The sequence below is a fragment of the Chenopodium album genome, chromosome 18 (genome assembly GCF_948465745.1).
Source record: "Chenopodium album chromosome 18, dcCheAlbu1.1, whole genome shotgun sequence".
NCBI classification, from domain to species: Eukaryota; Viridiplantae; Streptophyta; class Magnoliopsida; order Caryophyllales; family Amaranthaceae; genus Chenopodium; species Chenopodium album.
The window spans coordinates 26021139-26032334 of NC_137851.1; the positions used below are offsets into that span (position 1 = coordinate 26021139).

At 37.2% G+C, this 11196-nt stretch overlaps 1 protein-coding gene across 1 annotated transcript; it reads right to left on the minus strand.

Moving 5' to 3' along the window:
- Positions 1-1934: 1934 nt before the first annotated feature.
- LOC145592005 (uncharacterized) lies at positions 1935-4725 on the minus strand. The gene is made up of 4 exons (XM_081648475.1): positions 3974-4725; positions 3039-3643; positions 2544-2898; positions 1935-2400 (listed from the first exon to the last, which is right to left on the minus strand). The coding sequence occupies exons 1-4, from the start codon at positions 4723-4725 to the stop codon at positions 1935-1937; spliced, it is 2178 nt and encodes a 725-aa protein (XP_081504601.1).
- Between the last annotated feature and the right edge of the window lie 6471 nt (positions 4726-11196).

The following is an 11196-nucleotide window of genomic DNA, read 5'->3' on the forward strand; positions in this document are numbered from 1 at the left end:
GTCCCTATCGCTACTTTGACTTTTGTTTTCGAAACTTATGTTTCTCCAAACTCAGTCAAAGTGGGGGCTTCTGTAGACACCTGATTGTGTCTCCCCAAAAACCAAACCCAGAAATGAATATCTTTCACGTCATTGATTATCGAATGAGGTGAAATGTGAAAGAGTCCAGTGATGCATCTGTTTTTAATAAAAATATTTCTTTTTTGTTTTCGAAAATATTTCTTTTCGCACTTTATTTATGGAAAATGTCCGATCCAATTTAGTTTGGTGCATGATATGGGTCAAATAATAGTGTAGTTGGATCGGGTTTGAAAAGATCTTTCCAACGATATATTATAAGCCCAATTCTGATGAATAATGAGGAAGTTATGGCCAAAATATTAAACTAGGCTCAAAATGATTTTAAATGGCCCAATGATCAAGTGGAGGGACCATTAATTATCATTCATAAATTTATTAGGATTAACTTTAATTTTCCAGAATGATCTAGGAGGTTATTTTAAATTCTAATGGAATTAGAATTAGTAAATATACTTTTATATTATTTAGAAAAGATAAAGAATTCAATTTGAAATAAAACAAGTGTTTTGAAAGATAAAGCTGATTTTAATTAAGATAATTACGGAGTCTAATTACCTAATTATATTGGGAAGGACTCCGTAGAGGATTTTTATCCTGATCGCGCCATCGCGCTGCGAGGAGTTATCGCGTCGCGATAGGGTCTGTCGCGTCGCGATAGAACTGTCGCATCGCGATAGGGGCTGTTTTACTTCGAGTCAAAGTGAGTAATTTTATTGCTCTATATCTTTAGAAAGCATGCTTAGATTATTTTGATTCCTAGTATCATGTTAGGATGTCTTTTATTGCTTTTTAGAATCATTTTTAGGTTGCTTCCTATTTTCTTCTATCATGCTAGTATCATGTTAGGGTTAAAGCTTTGATCTTTAATGTTTAGTGACATGCTAGGATTTGTTATTAACCATGTTAGTATCATGACTAGGATCTTGCTAATAATATTATTATGCTTTATTGAGATTTTTTATGATGATTATTTGTTGTATTAATAATTTATATGTTGCTTGATATTATTGTTATTGCTTGATCATGCCCTATCTTGAAGGATTAAAGGGAATTTGTATTTGAAAGCACGCTTAATAAGATAATTAATAATTTTATTTAGGCTAATATGATTTTAATTCAAGTGATCGCCAATAATAACTTTGTTTGTGCATTAATATTCAACCAACATAGATTAAACAGGTTTAAGGTTAATGTATTGATTATATGTTAGTCAGAAAGCGCACATGAATATGAGAAGAATAAAGTAGAGGCCTATTTAGGGCAGGTTCAATATCTTTTTAGGTTGGATTTGTACCTTCATCCCCGAATATCCAGTCATGGTTCCAGACCACTATGGAGTTAGCGATCTCATGGATCGTGAAGGGGTGTAACCTTCACCGTGTGAACGGTTTACAAGTTCCTAAAACTTGTTGGCGACTCTTTTGCTCTAGCTTCCTTCCCTTTGGACGCCACTATGCTTAAGTGTATGATCACAGTGGGGCTCAAGTGTGGGATGCTTGAAATATTACCTACAGCGCCATAGAAGCTTGATCCCAAATTGTAAGAGAAGTTTCTTTGATTAAAGTAGCTAAGCTCCCTTGTTTAGGCACATCACAAGCAAGTGACATTTCTGAATCAAGCGGAATCTTAAATCTAGAATGAGCTGTTCTGACGGAGGGAATATTAGAAGTAGCTATCCCTGATGTTGCTGTTGGAAACACAATTTTGGCTTCCAAGCGTACCTCAGCATACAAAGCATTGTAAAGAAATGTTTTCCCAGTCCCACCTGGACCATCGACAAAGAAACAACCAGGCTTCTCTTCATTGACATGAGCCATAATGCTATAGAATGCATTTGCTTGAGCTTTATTGAGCTAGTCTCGAAAACCAATGCACTCTAGATGAATAGGTGCTTCAAGTGCATCTTTAATATCCTTTGTAATGCGTATTTCACTACTTGCTTCATCAATCAAATGGCCTAGGCCAAAATTTTCCAATGACTTCCCCATGGCTTCTAAGCTTTTCTCAACTTCTCTAACAGTTAGTTTCATGAGTTTATCGTGGCAGTTGGGATTTTGATGCTTTAAATCTTCAGAAAGCGAAGTATTAAACCGCAACCAAAGAGCATTTGGGTTACTTGGTTGGCAAAAGATTAACACAGTTGCAAAAAGATGCCTGAGTGCTGAAGGCATTTGTGCTTCTACTGCTTCTTGCAAACATAAGGTGACTGCATTGTCTTCCTGAAATAATCCTTGTTTGATTGCAGCTTCTTGAAAAGTAGAGTAGAGCACTCCATCTACAGTTTTAAGATGGTCAAATGACACCGGACTAATGACTTTGCTAAGCAACAAACGTAAGAAGAAGTGTTCCCCTTCTGCTAGGCTCACAAAAGCCATCCGGCCAACAATTTTTTTTTGTAACTTCTTTTAATCCAAATCTTCTTTCTATTTTCCCATCTGTAATGTGCAATTATTTTAGTGTACCGGTATCCTGTGCCTCTAGGGATGGTTGCATTCAATCTGAAAAATTGTGTCAAAGCAGTATTGCTTCTCTTTTCATCTTGCACAACTGAATCAAGTTGCTCATGAGACCTCATATAAATAGTCTGAATATTGGGCAAGTGTACTGGAAGGAGCTGGATAGAAGGAGTCATTTCAAATAGATCAAACCCAAATATTCTCCAGGCCGCCTCACATGGTGAAATCCATCTACCAGATTGGAAATTATCAATCTCATCAACACCTTGATTATGTTTCCCTACAAGATTGAAAGAGACACGATCATGACCCTTGTACACATACTTGTACATGTATTTGATTGCTTGAATGGTAGAACATACTTTAACATTTAAATGGCAATCAAATAGTAGAGATAAGTATGGGTTATAAGGAATAACCCACGGTTATTAAGATTAGCTCCGCGGATTCTTACATGCTCTCCAGTGTTCCTTCTTCTATGCTTAGGGTAGCTGTACTTACAGATAACTTCACTGCCACGTTCTTTCTTCATCCAAGAACATTTAGGATTTAAACTGCCACATGGACCATGCATCATATGGATGAGAACAATTTTGCGTAACTGAGGACATTCAGATGAAGGGATTTCTGCAGTGACGAATTTGTCATAATTAGAAGGCCCCTTTAGCTTGTACCTATCTTCCAAATTAATAAGAAAGTGAGCATGTGGCAGCCCTTTCTTCTGGAATTCCACAACATATACCATAGCCGCAACTTTTCCAAACACCTTCTCTTCCATTATTTGTTTTTTCAGAGCTATTAACTTGGCCCTGAAGACCCAAGCAATAATATCTAGCCGATCACATGCAGCCTCTCCAAGAACAAGTTCAGCTGTTATCTCTGGCCATTTAGCATTACACGTCATCGTGACAAACAAATCAGGCTTACTAAAGCGTTGCACAAGAGCCATGGCATTTAAGTACCTTCGCATCATATCACGTGGGCCACTAATGAAGGTTGGAGGCTGTATAACTCGACGCCCAATGTTGTTGGCACTTGTCTCTCCGTCTTCAACAATATCCAAAATGCCCTGATACAAATCAGCTCTTATTGTTTGCTGATTCCGTCTAAAAAATCAAGCCTTGTGTTTTCAATTTTAACATACATATCGACAATGTATTGTTGAAAACATCGACCTCTACGAAGAAGCATGTTCCTTGGCCTTATCTGTAGCTTGTAGGAATAGTATTCTCGAAGGGATACATGTCTTTTAGAGGTCCCTGAATTGTCTGCTGAACCTGTAAACAAACAGAATTTGGTCATTGATCTGGCTATTTAGGCATGCAAATGTGTTAGCCAACATAATTTGAACAATCCATAATTTAGCACTTACGTTTCGCCTCTTCTTCTAGCAAGTCTTCTTCAGTATGAACAACACATGAAGAAACAGGGCTTACATCTGTGCATTTGCATAATTCTTTTGAAGACCTTGCGTCCAACCGCAATCGCCACAGAAAAAGAGAGGAAGATACTGTAATGGATCGTAGCGTCCATAATAGTGATATATCTGATGAGGTACAGTGGATTTTCCTGATACAACTATGTATGGGCTATTGGATTCACTAGAAGATATGCTCTCTGGCCATATAGCAACCACTTCATCAGTTGAAGGTGCATTGTACACATGCTGGTCTAAAATTGTTCTTTGATTAATGACTATTTGTGTAGTCTCAGTTATAGTGAGTTCTCTTAATGGTCTGAAAAATCGAGCATATGGGTTTGCACTCATGACCCACACTAGAATGTTTACTATGTCTTCCCTCACTTCAGGAAAAGTATATGTTCTACGTGCAGCTTCAAACTGTGCATCATAAAAATAAAGCTGCAAGTACTTAGGCACTTCATTTTCAAGTAGCAAATCAGGCAAGTGGTGATAAATCTGACCATGCAGTAAGAAAACAAAAATTCCTTTATAAGAGCTAGCATCAGTTTTGCCTCCAAGTGAGCAAAATGCAAACAAGTTATTATACATGCGAGCATATCTTCTGAAATGCAATGAATCCTCATCTTGAGATGTAAAGAGCCGATGAAGTTCAAGAGGGATATCATTTGTAGCAATCCTAATACTTCCATTCCCACAGCAAAAGTGAAGCCATTCGTACTGAAACTTCTTAGCTCCACATTTAAGACAATAATGAGGAGCATCCATCTGTAAAGGAGTCGATGGAAGTGGTTGGCCAATAACAGCAGCTGGTTCCTCTAGAAAGGATAATGCTAAAAATCATTTGCCTATTAATTTTGGAAAACTAAAGGAAAAAAATAGATCTAAATACTCAGTGATTGTTTTCTTCTTAGGTTGTTTTTGCTTTTTTTTTACCGGGGTTTTTTTTTGTCGATGTTCCTCTACGTACCGTGTGCACTGGTTTAACCAAGCTCACTGAATAGACAAGCATGAAAGAGAAAGGTCAGCCAAATCATGCCCACAGTCTAGAATCAAACATAGTCAAATAATGAAGTTGTCATAACCTTATTGAGTCCGCTTCTGAAAGTTGCCTTTAAGGTATCAATAGCAGCAGTCTTAGCTTCTATTAAGAACCCCAAGTTAAAACTATCATCTAATATTTGTAAACCAAAAAACACAAGACAATTTAACGTGCTTACTTTTTTTTCAAGGGGTTGTTTAGGATTCTTTTTTGAAGATGTTGATTGTTTGCCATATTTCGAAGAGCTCCTTGTGCACAGGTTTCGCCTACCTCACTAAATTCATAAATTTGAAAACAAATTCTTAAGGAAAAGCATATCTACAGCATACAATACAAATCACAGACTAAGTGCACCTATTCTATCCTGGCAGAAGCTGGTTGAGAAAGAGCATCAATTGCTTGTGAACGCTTGCTAGAGAGTTTCCTAACATAATTTGCATAGCTTGCTTACTTATCTGAAATGCAAACTTTTTAAATATGAGCGACAATAGTAATGGCCACAATGACCTTAATTGTAATTCCAATCTTGACACAAAATGTCCGTGAATTTTAACAACTATTATTTCTATTGTTAGGTTAGAGTTTCCCTATCCCTTTATTGAAATGCACATACCCATTTAAAGAGTCACTTTTGCCTAAAAGCTATTTTGTAGCAATAGTATATGAGTTTGAGGCATGCAATAAAAGTACGTGTTGATGTTTAGTAAGGCTAGCAAGGCATGGATATGAAGCAATAAACAATTGAATTTTGAGAATTGGCAAGCATCAAACCAAAATGGAAAGCAAACATAGCATGGATAATTCCATTTAATTCAAACAGGCACATTGCATTACGTAGTACGATGCTGCTGAAGTTTAAACTATTACATCCCATAATTTATTAGAATAAAGCCTAGATAAAACAAACAGAAACTATATAGAAATCTTAAAGTCTGCAAACACAAAACATTTCAGTAGCAGCATGAACCTAACGACCTACATAACACGAGGATGTAAGCAAACTAACTTAAGTCTTTCTACGCTTAAACACTGTTTCTAAATTAGCCGGGACAGGAACAGATATAGGATTTGTAATTGAAGCTGAGTGTGCACTTGGGCGGTTGCCAAAATAAGAGTCAGCCTTCGACTTGCGAGGGGTTGCTGGAGGCAATGTAGGAGTTGGAATCTTGTGCAGACCAGATTTAGGTGTCAAACCGTCAGCCCCACCTAGGAAAGGAGCTATATGTAAATCCCCTTATTTCCCCAGAATGTGCTCCCTTACATCCATATAGCTCTCCCAGGCCAATGAACATTTGATGCCAGAATAAACATCATTACCATAGTTGAGATCAACTATGTCAACGTTGTAAAAAGCACGCAGAAACTTCACACCTCTCCATGCAGCATCTTACTTTGCACCCTTGCAAGAGCTGTTCAAAGAACTACAAATGCACTCTATCCCAGCACTGGTAGGGGTGTATATTGTTAGCCAGGACATCCACTTATTTGCAGCAAGCTCAGCCACTTCTATGCTAGAGAGCCTAGCCTTAGTTGCCACTGCAACAACACGCAGGACATCAATGTAATCAATGCAGATGCATGTGCCACTTTGTTTTTTACTGGAACAGCAGGCCACTTAGTTCGACCCTTTTCTGAGGGCTTATTCAATGATTACCAGGAAATATGTTTCATTTCACACAGGAAAGCACACTGATCCAGCTTGTAAATGTTCTCTGAAGTGATGTCAACAATATGCAACCCAAATTGCACTCTTAGAAAGCGGATAATTTACTCAGCATCGTTTTCACGAGAAGCATCAAGTATAGCAGCAACACCACCTTCAAAGATGTAAGGTGAGAGGATACAGTCGGTGACCGGCATCAGGTTGACAACATTTCCTTCCTCGCCTGCCAGACTATTGGTAGAAGCCGGTAACTTCAAGAACACAACAACCTGGTTGAGTAAACACTAGAAAGAAATGGATACTTTGAGTGGTGCTGGCCCCATGACCCGTGCGAACAATCAATGTATCACATCATAAGGTAGGCTACAGTAGGAGGCAAGCAGAGCTAATGATAACCCTACACTGCAGCTCTAACATCCCAGGAAGGCTTAAAATATTCTATGCTCCTAATTAGGGAATCCTTCTAACGCTTTAGCGACATAATAACACGCATCTTAAATCTAAGACCACCAGTTTAGTGAAGATGCATGTATATTTGGCTTACAACAAATAAAGCCAACACTATAAACCCCTACAAGTAACACTAAGACATATGCTTTGACAGTTAACAAACAAAGCAAACAACTAATATGCATCACCAAAAACCACTACAACTAATACCAAAAACATGTCCTTTGATAGTTAACAAACGAAGCCAACAACATACAGGCTTGCAGAAACCAACAACATTAATCAAGCACATCAACATCAGGCAATTCAAATGTATATATGAAAAGAGCAAATCATCACAAATACACAACATATATTATTGCATTATAATGTAGACAACAAATAACAGAAAGCATGCAACAAATGTAGACTTACATCAGCTTCTGTAGCACAAGGAAGAAATTAGAGCTAGTTCAAATCACCTGCCAAAACAACAAAAACCAGGTGTAGACACCCATTTGTGTCTCCCCAAAACCAAACCCGGTGATGAATACTTTTCACGTCAAATCATAATCGAATGAAGTGAAAGTGTGGAAAGTCTAGTGTTGCGGTTGATTTTTATTTCTCTTCTTTCTCTTTGTTTTCGAAAACCTATTTTATGAAAATAGCCAATCCAGTTTAGTTTGGTCCATGATAAGGGTCCAATAATAGTGAAGTTGGATTAGGCTCGAAAATAGCTTTCCAATAATATATTATAAGCCCAATTTCGATGAATAATGAGGAAGTTGTGGCCAAATTACTAAACTGGGCCCGGTTTGACCTTTATATGCGGCCCAATGATCTAGAGGAGGGCCTGTAGACACCTAAAAATGTCTCCCCAAAACCAAACCCGATGATGAACACCTTTCACCGCCATTATTGGTCAGGTTGAGTATTTAATCTTTGGAGTGCTTAAATCCATGTTCTATCAAATCCATTTCATAAACCAATCCATTTCCTAGCTCATTTCCCTAAACCATAACTTGTTATCCACTTTTCGTGTCCACATCGCAAAACCGAGAAAAATTGATTTTTTGGTCTTATAATTTTGATCCAATTATTATTTTTTGGACATGCCTTGAAATAAGCTTTCAAACCATATATCATAAGCCCAATTCCGAGCTATACCGAAAAAGATATGAGCAAAACACTAAACTCAGCCCAAAACCGACACCCTTCCACTAAAACGGCCATATCATAAAATCTAAAAATTATTTTGACCTGATTCCAATTGGGTTGGAAAGTAGACGTGATAGGATTTCCAATGATATATTATATGCCTTATTCCGAGTTACGGATCAAATGTTATGATGATTTTAAAAACGGGTAAAAAACAAGAATTACCGCGCACGGTGTAAAAGCACCGTGTCACGACACCTGATGACGTGGCACGGTGCCTGGTGCCGTGACACGGTAATTTACAATGTGTTAAGGTGTGTTTTTCCATGTTTTTAATCCACCGTGTCACGGAAATATTGCCGCGCCACGTGATTTTGCACCGCGTCAAGGTACAATTTCCCGTGTCACGGTGCCCAGTCAGTGACACGGGGCTGTTCTGTGTAATTTCCGCGCACTTTTTTTTTTACTGTGACACGGTGTATAGTACCATGCCACGGTGGACACTGCCGTGTTACATAATTTTCTCGTGTCTTTTCCGCGTAAACCCTTCACGCGTTTTCACTTCCCGTAGGTCAAATATGTCCCCCGTCACTCTAATTTTCCCCGCGTCACGGGATTTTCCCCTGTCTGACGGTGCCTGGCACCTTGTCACGGTGTTCACTGCTGTGTCACGGTGTTAATTTTTAGGGTTTTTATCTATTTAGGGTTCCGTGTGTTCCCTTTACTCATTTTCCCTATAAATACCCCTTCCTTTCTGCTGTTCGGGGCATCAAATCCTTCTCTCTTTCTCTCTTTTACACCAAAAATCATTCTCTTCTCTCTCTCTCCTATTCTAAGCCTTAAACCTATATTCCTAATTACACCATTCTTCCCTTACGCACTCCAAGGAGTCCATACTTAACCTGAGGTTCCGTCCTTAAACCAAGGCGTGAAAGGTACAAATAACTGAGGGTTTGGACCAATTCAAATCTACATTTATTTAATTTAATTTTCATTTGATTTATATTTTTTTATTGAAGTTACTAACAATTTATTCATGATGTAGCAATTTAAAGGAACGCGCGGAATGTGAGTAATTAATTAATTTAATTACTTATTTTATTTTAATATTGCTAGTATCATGATTAGGTTAATTTATTATTCGATTTGACTAACGCTATTATTGTTAAGTTGCTTCCAATATTAATGTTGATTTTTATTATTTTTTATGATCACCATATTGCATGTTTAAAGGGAATATGTAATTGAAAATCACGCCTAATAAGATAATTTGGACAACTGGTTTAGGTTCCTTTTTAATCTTGTTATTAAATCAAGTGATTATAAGATTTTAGAATTATATGTTGCATTAATATTCAACCAATTTAGCTTAATAATAGTTTGGAGCAAATTGAATTTTTGTTTGTATGCCTTTGAGATCGCAGGAACCACTTTTCACTATAAGAATCGAGTAGAGGCCAATACGGGCGAATATGACTCCATGAATCACTTCGTACCATCATCCCCGATCCTCCTTCCGTGGTTCCAAACCATATGGAGTTAGTAATCTCATGGATTATGAATGGGGTGTAACCTTCACGGGTCAATCGTTGTTGCCTATCGTTGTCCCTTATTCGTGGTTGCCTTTTGTGATCCGTGAACGGTTTACAAGTTCCTTAAAAACTTGTTGGCGGCTCCCTAATTTATTTGTCCTTAATCGTATTATGTCAATTCCCACTTGCTATGAGTGTCAAGCATATTCACAACATGCTTTAACATAGGCGCACTTCGAGCGACGCCTATAGGGCCTATTATGATTTATCATTCCTAATGCAATTAGGATTGATTATAGTCTTCTAGAATCTTCTAGAAGGTTCTTTTGAATCCTAATGTGATTAGCATTGATCATTGAGTTTTATGAGTTATATTTAGAATAAAAGAAGTGTTTTAAATGAAATTACGGTTTTACCCCTCGTACGCTTAATTTTATCAAAAATATGAAAACGTGTGAAAAAACTGCCTGCAGAGCCGCACCACAGGCTGTCGCGCGGCGACACGCCTGTCGCTCGGCGACAGAGGCTTGTGTGGCGACAGCGTCGTGTTTTATTCTTCTTGAAACTCTGATTCTTTTTTATCATATTCCGGCTGATTTTCGTTATAAATAGCCTCCTTAAACCTCCGCTTTTAATGACCAACTCTCATCAAGAATTTCTTGATACTCTTTCTCTCTTTCTAAACCAACTTTTCATAGACAAAATTCCGCATTCACAAGATCTAGACACACCTACCCCAAGTTCGAAGTTGCCTTCGCCCTAGACGTGAAAGGTTTGATATTTCTGAGGGTTTGGTCCCAAATCTCTATTTCAATTATTTAATTTAATTGTTTGTTTTATTATTTTCCTTGAAGTTACTAACGCGTGTATTTTGTTATTAGAAAGAGATACGAGGCATCCAAGTAAGTGCTTTAATTATTTAATTGATATTTTCATATAGAAATCATGTTAAGATTGTTATTTTGGTTCCTAGTATCATGTTAGGATGCTTTCCTTAGTATGATATTTAGGGTGATTTGCTTATATCAATTATGATTTCTAGGACGCTTCCTATTTTCTTTCCTAATAGCATGTTAGTATCATGTTAGGGCTAAAGCTTTGATTTTTATTGTTTAGTGACATGCTAGGGTTTGTTATTAATCTTGTTAGTATCATGCCTAGGATCTTGCTATTAATATGGGTTTGTTATTAATCTTGTTAGTATCATGCCTAGGATCTTGCTATTAATATTACGCTTTATTTTTAACATGATTATTTTAATTGTTATTATTATGATTATCATGATTATGATAATTATGATTATTATGATTGTTATAATGATTATTATTATGATGATTATTATTTTTATTATTTTTATTATGTTGCTTGATATATTTTATTATTGTTATTGCTTGATCACGTCTTTTATGCATGTT

Bases quoted from the DNA above. Each gene is read 5' to 3' on its own strand.
- LOC145592005 (XM_081648475.1), bottom strand. From the start codon at position 4,725: ATGGATGCTCCTCATTATTGTCTTAAATGTGGAGCTAAGAAGTTTCAG. The intron at 2,899-3,038 runs GTAAGTACAGCT...TAAATGTTAAAG, and splicing joins ACGTGGCAGTGAAGTTATCT to TATGTTCTACCATTCAAGCA. The intron at 2,401-2,543 runs GTACACTAAAAT...TTTGTTGCTTAG, and splicing joins CCTAGAGGCACAGGATACCG to CAAAGTCATTAGTCCGGTGT.